The 20,556-nt window shown below is 40.4% G+C and overlaps 1 protein-coding gene across 3 annotated transcripts in view; it reads left to right on the forward strand.

Annotated features, from left to right (window-relative positions):
• cntn4 (contactin 4) overlaps positions 1 to 20,556 on the forward strand; it is a 318,997-nt gene that overhangs the window by 200,535 nt on the left and 97,906 nt on the right. For all 3 annotated transcript variants that reach the window (XM_047347049.1, XM_047347050.1, XM_047347051.1), the window contains 3 exons: positions 2,248 to 2,350; positions 3,377 to 3,561; positions 16,815 to 16,954. In XM_047347049.1, the coding sequence (XP_047203005.1) occupies positions 2,248 to 2,350; positions 3,377 to 3,561; positions 16,815 to 16,954 (428 nt within the window). The remainder of the gene's footprint in view (positions 1 to 2,247; positions 2,351 to 3,376; positions 3,562 to 16,814; positions 16,955 to 20,556) is intronic.

Below are 20,556 nucleotides of genomic sequence, written 5' to 3' on the forward strand. Positions count from 1 at the left end.
GGAGAAATTATGTTATGGGCCTTTTTCACTTCTAAAGGCCCTGACAACCTTGTTAGAGTGCATGCTATAATGAACTTGTAAAATTAGAAAGAGAGAAAAATCTGGTGGCTCCTACCAGCAAACTGAACATTAGTCGTCATTGGGTGAATCAACACAGAAATTAACCTTTTATCATCGTTCCAACTGAAAAAATAAGAGCATAAGAGAGGATCCAGTATTCTGGGATAGAGAGCATAGAGATTGTGCAAAGAGGAATGATCAAAGATGCCTGTTTCGGTCTGCTCCAACCTTGTGAAATGTTATTTTACAAGCAGGTGTACCAATAATTGTGGCACTGGGGATTAAAAAATAATAACAACTAGAGTTTTTTTCTCAAGTGAATGAATGTACTTAAAACAAAAGTTGTATTTTCAAAATGTTGTTGTGTTAGACTATGCTACCATAATAAAAGGTTCATTTATTTGAGGGTTTTCATATGTCTTTCCAAGGGTGTCAATAAGTGTGGAGGGTGCTGTATTTTTCGGTCCTAGAACACTTTTTTCCCCTACCTTTCTTTTACTCCACCTTTATTTCTCTGCAGCAGATGGATCAGTGGATAAATGTCAGCCCCCTCCACCAAAATGGGAGCTCGGGGGGTTCGGGGTGGGGGGGTAAACAGGTGTTCCTTACAAAAGGTTATGGTATGAGACAATTATGTGTTCCCTTGCACCAGTCTGCTTTAACATGGCTGATAGGACTGTGGTTACATACCAGTGTGAGACAGTTGTGATAAGGATCTGAATTAGCTTTCACAGTCACTCAGGGAACCATCCTGATAACACACGCCTCGACTCACCAAATCCACAAGATGAAATTGGGCTGTTTCCTCCATCTCTGGAGCTATTTGTGCAACACAGGTCTGAATTACAGCAATAGAGTAATAACCGATTGTGGGGCAGGTGTATGAGAGTGCTTTACAATACCATGTCATTCGCCCAGCAGGCAATCAGCAGAGTTAAGAGAAATGACCTAATCACAAACACGTTAATATAATTTGTAATTCATCTGAGCATCATTTAAGGGGAAGAATTCAAACATTTAGGATATTGCTTTGTGTAATCTGTAGTAAAAATAAAAAACAATTACACAAACAAATGAGTATCTGTCAACAATAACATTAATAAAATAAAAAAACATGGAAGTAAAGCTATGTTTCATTACCATAAGCTTTCTGCCAATGTTCTGTAATTTAAATGGCTAAGACTAACTTTTTAAAGTTAAGTTTATGTAAATGTCAACTCTAACTGGAGTGCTGTGGTGTGTTTTGTCCATTGTCACCCATCTATTGTTGCTTTTAACACACTTGAATGCGAGACAGAACAGATCACTGGACTTCGATCAAGGATAGTTTTTATCAGATACCACAATGCTTCTGAACAGTACAGCCTTAAAAAGCATTGCTAGACATTGTCTCTTAGAGTGTTGCCCAATGAATGCACTCTGCTGGTGTGGGTTGTTATGATTAATAATTAGAACTGATGTTCTCAATTGCTTTATGTTTTATAAATTTTTATCATGCTTGCCCTGTTAAATTATAGCACTATAAACAATTAAAATATTTTGCATAGTCTAAGAAATATTAAATTATACTGAGATCAATTGTTGAAATTGAAATATTCTCTATCTTGCCGTGTGTGTTCGGAATACATGTAAAAACAAGTGTGTTGTATGGGTGTAATTGTGGGGAAATAAAGGGTATTTTGTTGAAAATCGACTCATTTCATCCCCTTTGAAGTATGTGTTGCTTTTGATGCACATCTAGTTTGAATTGTACATATATAAAAGGATCAAGGGTGTGGAATTCAAAGTTTCCAACTGTGTCAGAACAGGATAAGTCACTTTTGCCATTATGTATGCTAAACTATTAACAGTACAGGAAGGCTATGCTGGAGTGTTATTTACCTAAACCAGAGTACATTCCTAAGCCATAGAAACACAAGGCAAATATGCAATATTTTTAAAATAATGCATATTTTGAAATATTATAGCAAACACATCTAAAACATTGACATAATACATTTCTGAATGCAAACTGAAAAGCTGAAACCTACAGAAAAAAGACACTTCATTAAATTAAAACAGGTTTGGTGTAAACCAAAACTAGTTTAGTTTTGTTTTCCTTCACTTTTTTAAAGAGTTATTTAAGTTGCGGAAATAAAAATACTGTTTTTCCACTAACACTGCAGATTATTTGCATTTCTCTTTCAGGTGTTATGGGTGAATATGAGCCAAAAATTGAAGTTCAGTTTCCAGAAGTTGTCCATGTTGCCAAAGGATCCAGTATAAAACTGGAATGCTTCGCTCTTGGAAAGTAAGCCAACAAGTACACACTGAGCAGGCTTAGCATAATTTAAAAGCAAAATATTAAGGAAAGATAGCACTTTTTTACCTTTGTATTGCACCGCATTTCCTTCAATCCCTGTGTGTTTTAAGCTAGGCTGCACATATGGATGATAGAGCGTCTATGTTGTGGTGTTAGGGAATTCAGTGGAAATGTGTTTTTACCACAATGTGCTGAAGTTCAAAACTGAATGAAAAGCCTGGGCCAGTCAGTACACTGATAAAACATACTATTAGCATTAAAGCAGTAAAATCTCATTGTATCTGGCCAGACACATCTAACAGATAAAATAAACTTTAGAAATCATTAAATTCCAGCCATTTAAAAAATTTATTTTCTCAGCTAAAATAGTTATTATCTAATAGTCTAAATAATTTTGCTCATCTAGTTTTTCCTCCCACATTAGAACTGTTTGTGATTAAGGCATAAAACATTAATCAAATTTTAATAATCTTTTTCTGCTATTCTAACAATGTTAAAAGTAAAAACCTTTTCCCTGATAACCACAGCAACCTTTCACTGGAAGCAACTGCCTCAGGGGCAAAAGCTCAGCTTGCTAGCAAGTTTAACTTTAATATTAGTGCTGCAGCTGAACCAGTCAAAGGGTAAAATGAGGTTCTGTGTGAAGTCCTGTGAAATTATCAACAGTAATAGTTTCCGTTTTTGTAATAGAAAGATGTCATATCACAGTGGGCTTGTTGGAAATTAAATAAGTCAATGGAGTCGTGGAAGCTAGCATGCTAAACAGACATCAGTTTGGCTGATTTTTGCTATTTAAATTAACTCAAAATGAAACTGTGGGATACAAAACCCATGACGGAAAATCTTAATATGCTGCCCCAGCTCGGATTAAGTCCAATAACAACACCATAATTTTCTAATTAGATTCCACTCTAAACGCTTTATTCTTTACAGTTTAAGTACAAATTGTTCATAAAAAATTTTACAGCCACTTTATATGTTGATCCTTAAACACCTCATCTCTTCATTTCCCAGCCCTGCACCCTCCATCAGCTGGAGGAGAGTGGATGGTGTACCTTTCCCCAGGAAAGTGGACTTGAGGAAGGCCAGTGGTGTCCTGGAAATCCCATATTTCCAACAGGAGGATGCTGGCACATATGAGTGTGTGGCCGAAAACTCCAGGGGGAAGAACACGGTGAAAGGAAAGCTCTCTTTCTACGGTAGGTGACCTGTTATGCATGAATATTTGACCATAGTGCGCTACATCTGTCAGACCGGCTCAGAGGGAGCGGCAGGAAAGTCGGACACAACTGTTCTTACAAAGCAGCCAACAGAGATCATCACTGGATTGTTTGGGATACAAGAACACAGAGACTGGTTTTAACAGCACATCAAAATGATTAAAGCCTGTCAGCCATGATGCCTCTAATATTTTGATCCAGATTAAAGGATTGATGCGGATGAGGGTAAGCCCTTGAATCTAACCTTGTTGGTGAGCTTCTCATTGGGTCCCTCCAGATGGCATCTTGATTGACATCCAACTTCAACTGAAGATCAAAGCTGTTAAATGTACTATACATAGAGCAGTGGTACATATGTCAGGGACATAATCTGCATAGCAGCATCTGGACAGGAAGAGGATTTGGCATTGATGTTGGCACTCGGGCAACTGAAGTCACTGCTACTCAGTTTGGCTTTAGGAAGTCAGTATGTGCACACACCAGGGCTTTTAGAAAGTAATAATAAAACAAGGAACAATAGTCACATTCAGCAGGCATTTACAAATGTTTTCTGGGCTAAGAAATAAATCCATAAATAAAAGGAAGTCCTGGAGTCGGATCCAAGGGAATCCCGACCGTTTCTTCAGCTAACAAACATCTGAGTCAGTCTTTTCAACTCAGAATAAAAAAACACAGCAGCAGAATAAAAAAAAACATGTCAGGTTGTTTGTGGTGAGGAAAAAATCAGCAAGAGAATTGCAACAATGTTTCAGTCATCGGTCGTCGTCTTCTGCTTTATCCGGGACCGGGTCGCGGGGGCAGACTCAGTAGAGACACCCAGACTTCCCTCTCCCCTGACATCTCCTCCAACTCCTCCAGGGGGAGCCCAAGGCGTTCACGGGCCAGCCGGTGGGATGTGCCTGGAACACTTCCCGAGGGAGGCGTCCAGGAGGCATCTGGTATACAGGTCCTTCTCAAAATATTAGCATATTGTGATAAAGTTCATTATTTTCCATAATGTCATGATGAAAATTTAACATTCATATATTTTAGATTCATTGCACACTAACTGAAATATTTCAGGTCTTTTATTGTCTTAATACGGATGATTTTGGCATTCAGCTCATGAAAACCCAAAATTCCTATCTCACAAAATTAGCATATTTCATCCGACCAATAAAAGAAAAGTGTTTTTAATACAAAAAACGTCAACCTTCAAATAATCATGTACAGTTATGCACTCAATAGGTGGTCGGGAATCCTTTGGCAGAAATGACTGCTTCAATGCGGCGTGGCATGGAGGCAATCATCCTGTGGCACTGCTGAGGTCTTATGGAGGCCCAGGATGCTTTGATAGCGGCCTTTAGCTCATCCAGAGTGTTGGGTCTTGAGTCTCTCAATGTTCTCTTCACAATATCCCACAGATTCTCTATGGGGTTCAGGTCAGGAGAGTTGGCAGGCCAATTGAGCACAGTGATACCATGGTCAGTAAACCATTTACCAGTGGTTTTGGCACTGTGAGCAGGTGCCAGGTCGTGCTGAAAAATGAAATCTTCATCTCCAAAAAGCTTTTCAGCAGATGGAAGCATGAAGTGCTCCAAAATCTCCTGATAGCTAGCTGCATTGACCCTGCCCTTGATAAAACACAGTGGACCAACACCAGCAGCTGACACCGCACCCCAGACCATCAATGACTGTGGGTACTTGACACTGGACTTCTGGCATTTTGGCATTTCCTTCTCCCCAGTCTTCCTCCAGACTCTGGCACCTTGATTTCCGAATGACATGCAGAATTTGCTTTCATCCGAAAAAGGTACTTTGGACCACTGAGCAACAGTCCAGTGCTGCTTCTCTGCAGCCCAGGTCAGGCGCTTCTGCCGCTGTTTCTGGTTCAAAAGTGGCTTGACCTGGGGAATGCGGCACCTGTAGCCCATTTCCTGCACACGCCTGTGCACGGTGGCTCTGGATGTTTCAACTCCAGACTCAGTCCACTGCTTCCGCAGGTCCCTCAAGGTCTGGAATCGGCCCTTCTCCACAATCTTCCTCAGGGTCCGGTCACCTCTTCTCGTTGTGCAGCGTTTTCTGCCACACTTTTTCCTTCCCACAGACTTCCCACTGAGGTGCCTTGATACAGCACTCTGGGAACAGCCTATTCGTTGAGAAATTTCTTTCTGTGTCTTACCCTCTTGCTTGAGGGTGTCAATAGTGGCCTTCTGGACAGCCGTCAGGTCGACAGTCTTACCCATGATTGGGGTTTTGAGTGATGAACCAGGCTGGGAGTTTTAAAGGCCTCAGGAATCTTTTGCAGGTGTTTAGAGTTAACTCGTTGATTCAGATGATTAGGTTCATAGCTTGTTTAGAGACCCTTTTAATGATATGCTAATTTTGTGAGATAGGAATTTTGGGTTTTCATGAGCTGTATGCCAAAATCATCTGTATTAAGACAATAAAAGACCTGAAATATTTCAGTTAGTGTGCAATGAATCTAAAATATATGAATGTTAAATTTTCATCATGACATTATGGAAAATAATGAACTTTATCACAATATGCTAATATTTTGAGAAGAACCTGTAGATGCCTGAGCCACCTCAACTCGCTCCTCTCGATGTGGAGAAGCAGTGGCTCTACTCCGAGCTCCTCCAGGATGGCCGAGCTCCACACCCTATTTCCACCCTACGGAGGAAGCTCATTTCAGCAGCTTGTATGCGGGATCTCGTTCTTTTGGTCATGACTCAAAATTAATGGTCATAGGTGAGGGTAGGAACGTAGACCGACTGGTAAATCGAGAGCTTCGCTTTTGGGCTTATCTCTCTCTTCACCATAACAGACCGGCATAGGGTCCCCATTACTGCGGCAGCTGCACCAATCCATCTGTCGATCTCCCGCTTCCATGCTCCCCTCACTAGTGAACAAGGCCCCAAGATACTTGAACTCCTCCACTTGAGGCAGGAACTCCACTCCAACCTGAAGAGGACAAGCCACCCTTTTCCAGTCGAGAACCATGGTCTCAGACTTGGAGGAGCTGATCTTCATCCCAGCCGCTTCACACGCAACTGCTTACTGCCCCAGTGCATGCTGTAGGTCTAGAGGGGGCCAGCAGGACCACGTCATCTGCAAAAAAAAGAGATGAAATCCACTGGTCACCGCACCACCATCCGGTCACCCTTCTTATAAAGGGGGACCACCACCCTGGTCGGCCCGTCCAGAGGCACTGTCCCTGACCACCACGCAATGTTGAAGAGGCATGTCAACCATGGCAGCCCCACAACATCCAGAGACTTGAGGTACTCAGGGCAGATCTCATCTACCCCCGAAGCCCTGCCACCATGAAGCTTCTTAACCACCTCTGTGATTTCAGCCTGGGTGATGAAAAAGTCTAACCCCAAGTCCCCAGTTTCTGCTTCCACCAGGGAATGCATGATGGCACGATTGAGGAGATCCTCAAAGTACTCCCTCCACCATCCGATAATGTCACCTGTCAAGGTCAGCAGCTCCCCACCCCCACTGTAAACATTGTTGGCGAAGTACTGCTTCCACCTCCTGAGACGCCGGACGGTTTGCCAGAATTGCTTCGAGGCCAGTGCTTCTCCATGGCCTCACCGAACTCCTCCTAGGCCCGCGTTTTTGCCTCTGCCACAGCCTGTGCCACGGCACACTTGGTCCACGGTACCCATCAGCCACCTCAGGAGTCCCACAAGCCAACCACAGCTGATAGGGCACTTTCTTCAGCTTGACAGCATCCCTTACTGTCGGTGTCCACCACCGGGTTCGGGGATTTCACCGCAACAGGAACTGCAGACCTTACAGCCACAGCTATGGGCAGCAGCATCGACAGTAGACGCAGAGAACATTGTCCACTCGGACTCTATGTCTCCAACCTCCCCCGGAACCTGGTCAAAGCTCTCCCAGAGGTGGGAGTTGAATACATTCCTGGCCGAGGACTCTGCCAGACCTTCCCGGCAGACCCTCACTATACGCTTGGGCCTACTAAGTCTGTCTGGCTTTCTCCTCTTCCAGCGGATACAACTCACCACCAGGTGGCGATCAGTGGACAGTTCAGCCCCTCTCTTCACCTGAGTGTCCAAAACATGCGGCCAAAGGTTTGAAGACATGGCAACAAAGTCAATTATCGACCTCCTGCCTAGTGTGTCCTGGTGCCAAGTGCACTGATGAACACCCTTATGCTTGAACATGGTGTTCATTATGGACAATCTCTGACTAGCACAGACGTCGAATAATGAAACACCATTTGGATTTAGATCGAGGAGGCCATTACTCCAAATCACGCCTCTCCAGGTGTCACTGTCGTTTCCCACGTGGGCGTTGAAGTCCCTCAGCAGAATAATAGAGCCCCCGGGAGGGGCACTATCTAGCACCCCGACAGGGATGCCAAGAAGCCCCGGTACTTTGCACTGCTGCTCGGCCCATAGGCCATAATGAGAATCAGAGACGTGTCCGCGACCCGAAGGCACAGGGATGCAACCCTTTCATCCACTGGGGTAAAGCCCAAGACGACACAGCTGAGCTTGGTGGCAATAAGCAAACCCACCCCAGCTTACCGCCTCTCCCCGTGGGCCACTCCAGAGGAGAAGAGAGTCCAGCCTCTCTCGAGGAGCTGGGTTCCAGAGCCCACGTTGTGCATGGGGGTCAGCCCGACTATTTCTAGTTGATATCTCTCAACCTCCCGCACAATCTCAGGCTCCTTCCCCCCAGTGAGTTGACATTCCACGTCCCTAGAGCCAGCCTAAGAATCTGGAGATCGGGCCATTGAGGTCTCCACCTTCGTCCGCTGAAGGCATCTTGAACGATTCTTTGTCTGACCTGTCTCCCAGAGCCTGTTTGCCATGGGAGACCCTACCAGGGGCATTTAAGCCCCAGACAACATAGCCTCTAAGTTCATTCAAGCACTCAAACCCCTCCACCATGTTAAGGTGGGGTTTCAAGGAGGGGTGCAATAATTTGTTTGTTTACTAAAAGTAAAAACAAACAAATTATTGCATTTTTAGTCCGTTTTTAGTGCAATAATTTGTTTGTTTACTTAAAATATAGAAGGGCTGAAGGACAAGTAAAGACATGCAGAAATGAATAAAGCATTTTTGTAAAGTTTTGATCTGTTCACAAATGCACCTTTTGTACCTTACTAAAGAGTATGTATTTTAGTAAGTATTTCACATCTTCTTTCTATTTGAATCTGGCTTTATGTTGCTGAAAATAGATTAAGCAAAATAAATTGTCACAGATAGCTTCATTCTATCTGTTGCCACCATCAGGCCACGGGAATGAGCAAGTCTCCTCAAAATGACAGTCCCTCAATAGAATACAATACAGAGCTTTTTGGTGGGGTCCATAATTCTTGTGACATATTCAAGCATTGATTTGAATATTAATGTTTATATACTGAGCACAAAAGGAAAGGAACTTTGTGTTTGATAAATTATTTCTTAGTTGTAACAATGCTTTCTGGCAAGAAATCTCATACTATTGGAAAGCCTGTTTATCTTTCCTTAAGTAGTTCCACATTTGTACATGAAATTAATTTAAATGTTGAGCAGGAGAGTTGACTGTGACTTTACGACATTCTGACATTCTGACATAAAGCTTGCCAAATCCTCTCTGCCAATGCCTCACTAGGAAAACAGAGCCTTGTCATCATTGGACATTTATCAAAGCAGAAAAATATCAAGATAAATAGACTGAGAAATGTAAGAAATGAGGTAAACTTTGTGAGGTAAAAAACAACAATAATGGAAAGTACACTTTTGAATCATAGTTGGTTTGTAAAGGTGAAACTTTTGCATTATTGTGATTATGTGCAGTCACTCCAGCTTCAGCATAAATGTTATATATATATTGTTATTTTTTAGTTTCATGTTTTCATGAGTGGAAATCAGTTATCTGTTTGAGCTAGCTTTAAAATATATGATTTGAAGTTCAAAGTGCAGTACATATGTTGAAGGGTCTTATTGTGAGGGAAGCTGTGTTGTACTTCATCTGCTGTGCACTAAAATTAATGCTTGTTTAAAACCTTGAGGTTCAAAGCATCTGATATCATGTCAGCTGTCCTGCCGAGTATAAACAATCTCCCAAATACAATCCCAATAGTCAAAGAAATCAGACCTTGTCCAGGCTCACAGGCCGTCAGCGGTCCTGCGACTATAATTGAGCCTTTAGTCTGTTCACTCCACATTTTTTCCAGAAATCCTTGATAACAAACATGCTTTTTTGTAATGTGAGATCAGCCCATAGATGCCATTTTTACAGATGAGGTATCAAACATGAGGTATCAAATATGCTCTTGGAGTAATTCTGGTAGGCTGACCACTCCCTGGAAGGTTCACCACTGCTTCATATTTTCTACATTTGTGGATAATGGCTCTCGCTGTGATTCACTAGAATCCCAAAAGGCCTTTGAAATGACTTCTTAACCCTTTCCAGACTGAGTGATGACAATGACTCCGTTTCTCTTCTGTTCTTGAATTCCTTTAGATCAGATCATGTGTTGCTTTTCAGATCTGTTAGCCTACTTTGTGTCACCAGAAAGGTTCTGGTAGTAATGGGTGTGGCTCCTGAAATTAATACTAAAAAATGTGGTTAATCCCTGTCAGGGGGCCAGGATGGTATAGGTATCATTCTTCCCCTAAAAAATATAATAATAATTTATGATCAGCATTTTGTAGGTACTAAAGTTATCTCCGCCTGAAACCTGTGAGGGGGAAAAATCATTTGCAGCACTTTAGATTGCAAACAGTTTATGGTTCCCAAAGTTGGAATCATGATGTATACGAAGGTTTAATGTTTTGAATGCCAGCACCTTTAAAGATGAGGAAGAAAGTCATGTCTGGTGTTATACTTTTTAATACATGCACAGAAATATTCCTATAGACCCAGTTTGTTATAAGCAAAACATGGGAAAGGTATACACACTATGTGTATGTTAACCATATAATGAAGACCATGTAAAATCAAATATTAACACTTTTTCTTTATAATAAAATGTATCTTTATTTTGCACTGTTAAAATGTAATGGATGAAACATGTCTTGCAACTTTCTCTGATCATTAGTGAAGAAGAAAGGAATATAGCATCCTGTGTCAGCTATCAAACTTTCTCAATTTGTCTTCATGTACCTCAGCCTGGATTTTCCCAGCCCAAACCTTACTAATCCATCTGACTGACTCTTTTCTCATTTTAGATGTCTTTTGTCAGGCCCTGTCTATCTCGTCCCTGCAGCCAGGTGATAAAAATCTTACTTTGAACTGCTTCTGAATTAAGCCTTTGAGACATTTGTTAGTAGTGTATGCCAGCGGGACGATCGATAAGGGTATAACTTCTACACCAAAGCATGCTGGAGCAGGAAGAAAGCTCTACCTTGGGTAAAACAGGAAGACATAAAGATTTTGATTTGTGGTGCTGCTGTGGCCATGGACATACCTTTAATGTCATCAACCATATAGCAAGAAAAAACCCTGCCGGCTTTGGACCTTAAATCAAGGAACAGAAACTAATGTTCATTGAGCATTTAACAGATTTTTGCTAGTGAGGAAATTATATGCCATAAAGGGCCTTGCAAAAGTATTTATAACCTGTAAATGTTTTTTTTTTTCTTATTTTGTCATATTAAAGCCACAAATTAAAGCTACGTTCACACTGCAGACAAATGCGGCCCAAATATGACTTTATCATGGCAGTCAGAATGACCCAATTCTGATCTTTTCCCCTCCAAAAAAAATCCTAATTGTGCCAAATTCACATGTGGTAATCAACTGGATACGTAGCCGAGTTTTTAAAGTGTACACAGTCTGAATGGTTATGTCGCATTTTGTCCAACTTTTCATTGTCCTGGCTCTGACTACACATCCGCACAGACGTCTCTACAGCAGTAGCAGTCACTGTTCCACAAAGGCCAATGATAATAGTTGTGCTCTATGTTTTCTTACCTTTCTTCGTCTTGTAAAGATGTAGTCATAATATTGTCGTCTACCATTGCTCAACCACTCAATAATAACACAGAGATGCCAGCATCTATTATTACGTCCGTAAACAATGTGCTGCTATGTGTCGTCTGCGCATGCAGATGGAGAATGTATGATTTGCGCAGGATTTGGGGTCGTGAACCATCCAGACTGAAGTCTGATGGCGGTCGCATGTAATTAATGGTTTCAACGACCACTCAAAAAAATCGGATTTCAGCAAAAAATTGGAATTTGGTATCAAGAAGGTTAAAAGAAAACAAGAAGAAGTCCTGATGGCAAATTGACACAAGCCATGTAGAGGACACAGCTGTTGGGATTATGAATCTGAGAATATTTAATATTAATATTTTAATATTTTATCAAATAATATTTTGGTCTGTTAAGGGTTGTACTGTGAATACCAGCCCAGTAAGGCGATGGTAATAGGACAAAATAGAAAGATGTGAGATGAGCTCTGACATTATTGAACAGCAAAAACTCTGCACACACATGGAATGAATTCACACAATTTCTTAAAATACAGGAATTTATTAACAAAAATAAGTCAACTCAAAGTCAAACATATTTCAATCTACAAACTCTTTACTATGCTAAAACAATCCAACTAAACTACCAAGCAGAATTAAAGAATAATGAAGACCAATGGGCTATGTACAATATAAACAAGTTGATTAAAGATGTTTGAAAATCATGACCAAAAGAGTGATGCAACATTACCATGCAATGTTTATGTTTGAGAACCAAGGATTATCTTGAAGAATCTGGAAATGAAGTGGAACCAACTTAGGCAATAATCAGCAAACGTTTAGACAACCATTCACAATGCAAGATCAGATAAAATATTATTTTAATAAAATAATGTTTTAAATAATGATCTGCTGAATAAAACCAACCTTCTGGATGACCATTTCTCAATAAGCTGCCTTTATTTATTAAAATAATATTTCAAGAAATATTATTAAGGGAATGGTAAAACATTTAAGGACATATTTTGGAAAAAAAGCCAAAGCTTTCTGGAGAAATGTGGCTTAATGGTGTTTACTTAGTTATCAAATTTAGTCAAATGATGTCAGGGACACATTATTTACTGGATTGAAAACTAAACATTTCTGGGTAAATATTATTTGGCAGCAAGCACTGTCCTTACCTGTTAGCAGTTGAAGCTAACAAAGAAGCTGATACCTTAGCACCAGAATCAAACCCACGCCTTTAAAAATACCGTCAAAAAAAGGGTTAAAATGCATAAGCGTGGACGGCGCGTTATGGCCGATCTTCTGTGTTTAAAATAACCCTTTAAATAAAGTTTGTCTTAACTTTAAAACATACAGACAAAGAACACAAAACTGAACATGTGTGCTGCAGATATTCTGCTAGTACCAAGATAGCTGAGTTCAACACAAACAAAACCAAACTTCATAAAATGAAAAACGTTTAGATCATTTCAATCTAAATCCTTCTATTTCTCTACTCTGCCCAAACCAAACCTCGTATGAACTGTGCTGAGGAAAAGCTGTCCGTGTGACAATGAAGTTTGAAGAGAGCTCTGTGAACAAAGGGTTAGCTTCCAGCTAACCTCCGAAGCTGTGGCTGGAAGACGGCTCGTTCTGTCCGCTGACCACACTGCATGTTAACTGCCATGATGCGGCTACTCGTTTGTCCTCCGCTCAAGCCAGGAAAACCGCTTCACTCGGCTTGTAGAGACAGCGTCTCTGCAGGGACTTCTCTGGGACACTGTTTGCTTCTGCAGGCCTCAGAGAGAAAGTCAAGCCAGGCGTGTTCCTTAATTCCTGTTTTTATGAATGAATACTGGGTACACAAACAGTTATTCACTCATACTTAACTTGTGCATATGATCGCGTGATCTTATGACACTCTTGGATCCAGTTGAAGAGTTATGTCTTTTTGCCAGCAAAGAGACATTAGACGCTGTTCCTCTCCGATCCCGGTCCCGCAAAGAGGAACAGTGGAAGAGGTCGGCTTGTTGGAGAGGCGGTGCTCTTATTCAGACAGTGGCATCATGGGAAGTCTGCTGCTACCCCCCTGTCCTCAGTTGCTGAAAGTCAGTTAAATGCAATTTATTTTGAAAGTTCCAGAAAAGTGCGTAAAGGAGTTTTAATGTTGTTTCCATGGTTGGGTCCCAACACAGCAAACATGTGGAAGAAGGTGCACTGGTCAGATGAGACCAAAACTCAACTTTATGGCCTGCATGGTAAATGCAAAGTGTGGCAGAAAATGAACAATTCATATCACCCTACTCGTACCATTCCCATAGAGAAACATGATGGTGGCAGCTCATTCTGTGGGAATTGCCTTTGTTCTGCAGAGAAGGTGGTCAATGTTTTTAGGGCTAAATATTGGATATTTACTGTAGCTCTTTGAACAACCTGAAACTACAGAGCTATGATAAAAATGGTTTAGATCAAATCATGCTCATGTGTTTGAATAGTCCAGTCAAAGTGTATTGCTAAACCTCTACTGATATAAAACTTGAAAACTGATATTCACCCAAGCCTTCCAAGAGGCTCTTTAAGAGCATGATGTAGGCACCATCTAATTAATTTATGCCTCCAGAAGTTAAGCTTGAAGACAATAAGTGATTGTTTACTTGCTTGTTGACGATGTTACTCAGATGATTTCCTCGTTGCATTTCCATGTCTATCTGCAGACTTACTGTCACGTAATCTCAAAGAGATTTCCCTGATAAGGCAAATTTCCATCTTTCCTCTGCTTTAGCCTCTTGACGTCAAATGAAGGCTGCCTGCCTTGACTGAGAGTCAATATGTACGCAGCAGGTGAGGGATGGAGTGAGGCACCTTGATAGTGAGGGTAGAAATAGCAACGACGGCAACAAAAGGTGCTGAAAGCGAGGTGGCCTGTCTGGCAGGCTGTGATAGAGAGTTGCTGCACCATTTAGTATGGACTTTATTGAGAACTCTACTAAATATCTCAACCATTTCTCAGCCATTTTAGGAATTGAAAAAAGGAGGTATTAAAAGCTGCCTGTATTTTCCTATCATTTGTGAAAGAATAAAGCTACAGTAAAGGTTAGAGTTGATCTTGTATGTTGTACCGTTTGAGAGCTAAACCCTCTTCTCTGCAGCAGAATAAATAAAACAATGGCCTATTGGCCCCTTCCTGTAAAAGAAAATGGTAATGGTTTCACTGTTTGGACAGACGGCGAAGGCATCACCTCCATGCAAGCTAAATGTTAACACTTCAACTAACCTTGGAGAGCCTCCTGATCTGCTAGAGGGTTCCTAGAGACTTCCAGTACAATGAGGGCTTCACAGATACAAATATGTATTTGAACCAGGATGCTTTTTGATCCTGAATATGTGCCAGATTTCTAGATAGAGCACTGTGAAAAAGTAAATGAAATCATCATTTCAAAATTGCTGTTTGTGTTTACAGAAGGTATGTCAGAGATTAAACGTTGTGTTATCTAAAACACTGTGACAAAAAACAAGTGTGACAAAAACAGGAAAGAGAAGAAGTATGTAGAGGGGAGGGGGATACTTTTTTATGGCACTACAAGTACACCAGACCGACCTGCTTTCGCTATGTTGGCCTTCTTATTGGTCTTTTGTCTGTGTATGTACAACGCTCCCCACCGCCCGCCACCACCACCTACCCCCCACATACACACACACACACACACACACACACACACACACAAATTAACATCTACACCTCCATGTTGAAGCTGTAATGAAAGATATATGTTTATAGCAGTGGATTTCTCCCTGCGCTTTTCTGCTTCACCCAAAGGCAACATATTGTATAGTGGGAGCTAATTAGTGTAGGCTTTTAGTGAAAAGGCTTGACAAAGGTCAGTCCTTGAGAGTGGCATTAGGTGAGGTCTGTGGAATGGGAAAGTGCACTCAGCCTTTCATTTAATCCTGCCAAAAGCCTTCTGTGACATAGGGTGATAAAGCCTTGACCTGAACATCAAGAAAAATGTAGAAAGCATTGTACACCAAGATCTTTACAAATCTGGCTTTATTTACCTTTATTTCAACTGAACCATTAACTAGCCTTTGGTTACCTGCATGACACAGCACAAATCAATTCTCTTCCTGTATAATTATACCATCGTGTACTCAAATTCTATTAAACAAAGAGGATTTATGGCACTGGGAGCCACCCTAATATATATATGGATCCAGTATTCATCACTTTCATTCAGGTGTAACCACTCTAGGAAAGTAAAAGGAGTTCTGAAGAAAACAACATTAAAGTAATAAACAATCAGATTCAGGGGCTTTTGTTCTGGGTTTTAAAGAACACATGTAAAACAGTTGTTTCTTGGAAATGCTGTGGTCACAATTCTTCTTCCTTTTTTAATAATATGTTCCAGGTTGGGTTGTACATTCAATCAGTATGCATGGACTAGACCACTCATCGTATATTCTTGTTCTGTTGACCATCTATCATGTAGGGCTGTAACATTTCAGCAATAACTGATTGTAGTACTTAAAGTGGAGATACACTAAAAGATGACAAACTACAGAAAGGTGGCTATTTGTACCTGCTACAAAGAATGAGTGGATTCCATCCATCCTTCCATCCATCCATCCATCCATTGTCAGTCTTGTTAAGTTTAATTCTAAGTCTACTAATGTTAACCTTTTGTTTTATTTATTTAATTGATTGGTAGTTTTGTTGGCTGATCATTTTGTTTGGTTCATTTGGTTGTTGGATTTGTTGGCTTGTTGGCTGGTTGATTGGTCATTTATTTGGTTGGTTGGTTAAACCAACCAAATAAACCAACATTGGTTGGTTTATTGGTTGTTTGGCTGTTTAATTGATTGGCTTTTTGCTAGTTGGTTGGTTGGTTGGTTGGTTTATTGACTCGTTAGTAGTATGGTTGATTGATGTATGGACGGTTAGTTAGTTAGTTAGTTAGTTAGTTAGTTAGTTTTATGGTTGATTAGATGCCTGATCTGTTGGTTTGTTGGCTCAATTGATGGATGGTTGTTGATTGACTAGTTGGATGCCTGGCTTGCTGGCTGGTTGGTTGGTCCAGGAAATAAGCAGTGTGAGGGGTATTTGCCAGTTCATGGGAATTTGTCACGGTACACCTAAATAAATAGATCTCATACAAAATTTTAGAAGAAAGTTGCCTGGTCACAGTTTTGTTTCAACCTAAAAATAAGTTATTTTTATATTTTATAAGTATATAATTGAAAGTTTTGCAGTCACATATAACCAGTTAATTGTTGAACAACCTTTTTCCATTCAGTAATCCTGTATACTTTGCCTTTCCATGTTTCCAGCTCCACCTCATCTAATTGAGAAACCCCAAGATGTCCAAAAGCTCATCGATGACTCACTGGTGTGGGAGTGCAAAGCCACTGGAAAACCAAAACCCTCATACAGATGGATGAAGAATGGAGAAAACCTGGAGTCTGCAGAGGTGAGATCTATCAGATGTCTCCACACTCAAAGATAAAGTTCCATACTTCAAGGTTGGGTGCACTAACACAGCTTGTTTACAGGTCTCATTCTCAATTTTAGTAGCACCAAATGAAGAATACCAAAAATCCACGCACTGTACCCAGAGCTTTACTGTGCTGCCTGATCAACCTTGACCTGATACCTAGCATACATTACTCTCTGTTATTAATGCTATTGTCTTCCACAAACCAGCATATTTCAAAGGACCACAACCAATTATGCTTTACTGTTCAAAGAAACAAGCCAAGTGTTTAATGGTAGTCTGAAAGCACAGTGATGTAGAAGCTACGCTAATCATCTGTTAAATCTCTTCTCTCCAACTTCAGTATTAAATCTGTCCCACCACAGATGAAAAGCAGATTTTATTTTTTTTAAACACGATACTTAATTCATTCCTTTTTGCTTCCTGCCCCCCTTAGTGTTCCCACAAGAAATGCTCTATCTCATCATGACATGTGAAAAAAGTATGATTTCTTTATTTATTTTAGATTATTACATTTTATGGTTTTTTTTGTTTTTCTCTGGGTACTTTTAAGCTGACTGATTGGACACTGAGGCACTGCTTGCACTTGATAAATAAACTGCCATTATGTTAATTTGCCTCATTATGCTAGGAAGGTGACAAACACACCAGAGGATATAGATCAATGCTTGAGTGTTCTACATGTGGTAGGAATGAACCTGGTCTGTCACCACATAACCGGAGGCAACGCTCCACTCAGCGCAGCCTCTTTCACATAAAAAAACAGATTTAGTTTACTATCAGGGGAGTACAATCAACATCCTGTTTCACCAACAGCAATGTGTTTTATCCACACCTTTTTATGGTGGTGTGAAAAAAAAACCTCCTTGTTTCCAAATTAGGTAGTTTCTTAAAAAGATTTAATATTCTATTACATGTGATGAGATTTATTTTCTTATCTTTATGTCAATGCACTTACCACTTTATGATGAGGTAAATAAATTCAAATGAAAGTGCTAGGAGTAAACAGCTGACACACTCACCCATCTGGGGATGAGGCAGTGCTTGGTGTGTGATTAAAGGTTACATTGACTGCCCTGATGTTTTTGCAGCACATTGCTCCTTAACATAGACATAATAAATAGATATATTCAGAATGTATGGGTGAATGGATTAATCAGCAAAGGTGCTGCATTGTTTGAAATGCCACCATTAACCACTGTGGCTTAATGAGTGGAAGAGGGAAAGGTCAGCAGTGTTAGAAGCAGTGGGGAGGGTGAGAGGATGGGGTTCACCATTGGTTGTTATTTATTACTGGGAATCAATAGATCCCTTTTTCAGTTGCTTCTTCGCTGGATTAGATTTCTAGTGATTGTTTTCCGACTTTGGGAAGGAGCGATCACCCTATAAAAGGGTGCCCATGTTGACTGCTGATAGGTGTCTGTCCTGATTGTACCTGTGTTAAGGCCTAGGCAGTCAAACTGAGCCCTGTAAATGTGCAGACAAATGCACATCGGCATTCATAGAATTTTTAGCTCAGCTGACCCAGAGCATTCCACAGAGAGATGTGCAACTTTCACTACAGCCTCATAGGGGCTGATATGTGCACTGCTTACAGCAGAGAAGAAGAAAAAAACAAATAAAGTAATTTCTTGCGAGAAGATCAATGCAGTTTTAGAATCCTTGTTGTCTCTGAGAGATAAATTAGCCAAATGTGGAAAATAGCATATTTCTTCACACTGTATTTTTTTTAAACACACACATTGCTGTTGTTTTTCTTCTTTTAATCATCGTTTGTTTTCAGCAGCACCTCTTGTTGTCTAAACAGTGTTTGTCTGTTGGCATATTTTCATTTAATTAACAAGCACCAACATAAGAGTATGAGACAAATAAATTTCCTATAGTTTTTTTTCTTTTTCTCAGACTTAAAGCGGACATGCTTCTGTTTCCAGTCTGGACATTTGCCATGGTGGTTATTTTTATTACTTGTCTGGGTCAAAAAGCAGTAGCTTATTCAAATGTTTCTTTTCTTGCAGCTGTTTTCATCTGAAGGACTTCACTCTCTCCTGCTTTATTGACTATGGCTTCAGGATTAAGAGGCTCTGCAATTAAAAGGAAACTCCTTTGTGAAATGGGATTTATTGCATTAAGGGGACTATGGGACCTCTATACATATGAGATACTATAATGCACTTGAACTGAGGTTTTTCCTTTTAGACATCTTAAGCAAAAGCCTCAGAATTTAGGTAGTGAATAATCCCATTAAAAGTCAGGTTAACTGCTCCCCGCTTTAGCAATGGGGAGATGGTTGAAATTCCCTGCTTTGCTTGTTAATTAAGTGAGGAGGTTCAGCTTAAAGGTTTTGTACCTCTCACTGTAAAGCCACTTGGGGGCTTAGTTCTTGTCTGCTGCTATGCTTATTTTTCAGTTGGGCACATATGGTAAATTAATCAAAGATCTTTGGAAACAATTAGCAGATTTATCTTACTGTTCTGCTCTGGTGAACATTAATAGTTTCTCACACTCAGCCCCATAGTGACATTTTCCTTTTCTCATGTTTTGAAGATCAAACTCTGGAGAAAAAGAAGTCATGCTAATTTTTACATTAGTTTCTCAAAGCCACTCTAAGAGATGATTTTGGATTGAACTCAGGGTTCCCTCTGTGTCTGGAAAAGTCTCCAGTTAAATTTGGGTTCTTTGCAGATCACCTTGAAAAAAAGAAATAAAATTATGAGAAAAATACCATCCATCCATCCATTTATCCACCCATCAATCTATCCACTGGTTTTGTATTTAAAGCTGTACCTCAACATAAAATTATGCAATAAATTCATTGTACACTTTTTTATACTCTAAAAATGGGTTCAAAAGGGATTGTGGACAATTCTAATATAAGTCAGCAAAGGTTTGGAATACATGAATATTGAAAAGGAACCTTTTAAACAGTCCACCACCAACCAGACACACTATTCTCATATTTATAAACACCGCAGGTTGTATAAAGCAAATCAACTCAGTGTTGCTGGCACATGACATTGCCAATCATTTTCGCTCTGCAGAAGGTGTGCAGATGGTCCCCCCAGGTCCCAGAGTGAAAAACTGCTGATTTTAGAGGAACGTCATGGTTAATTAATAGCAGATGTAAATGGGAATGCTTCCCTTGCTTAGACTGATATCCGCCACCATTTGCCTCGCTTGCCAGAAGGGATGTTCACCCTGAACGTTATGGAAATTGTAGACACAACCTGCTCAGATGCGTGATTAGTTTGTGATCTGAGGACAGCCTCCATTTTCATGTGACAGCACCTCAATCTCCCTTGGAGTTCAGATGGGCTCTAATGACACTGTAGGTGAGCCAGAGGAAAACCAAAACCTCACACAGGTGCACAGAGGTGGATGACAGCCCCCAAAACATTTAGCACCTGTATTAAGGAGTGATAGTCTTCTATCACTTCTTAATACAAGTACTAAAAGCTCAAGATAAGACAGAAATTCTACCCTGCTTAGCAAAAAAAATAAACGCAACCAAATTCGCATTTTGTAATTCGCATTTCGTTAAATTTTATTGCAGTGACTAATAAGCTTCAGGTGAAAACAAC

This window comes from Girardinichthys multiradiatus, chromosome 20 (assembly GCF_021462225.1).
Source record: "Girardinichthys multiradiatus isolate DD_20200921_A chromosome 20, DD_fGirMul_XY1, whole genome shotgun sequence".
Taxonomy (NCBI): Eukaryota; Metazoa; Chordata; class Actinopteri; order Cyprinodontiformes; family Goodeidae; genus Girardinichthys; species Girardinichthys multiradiatus.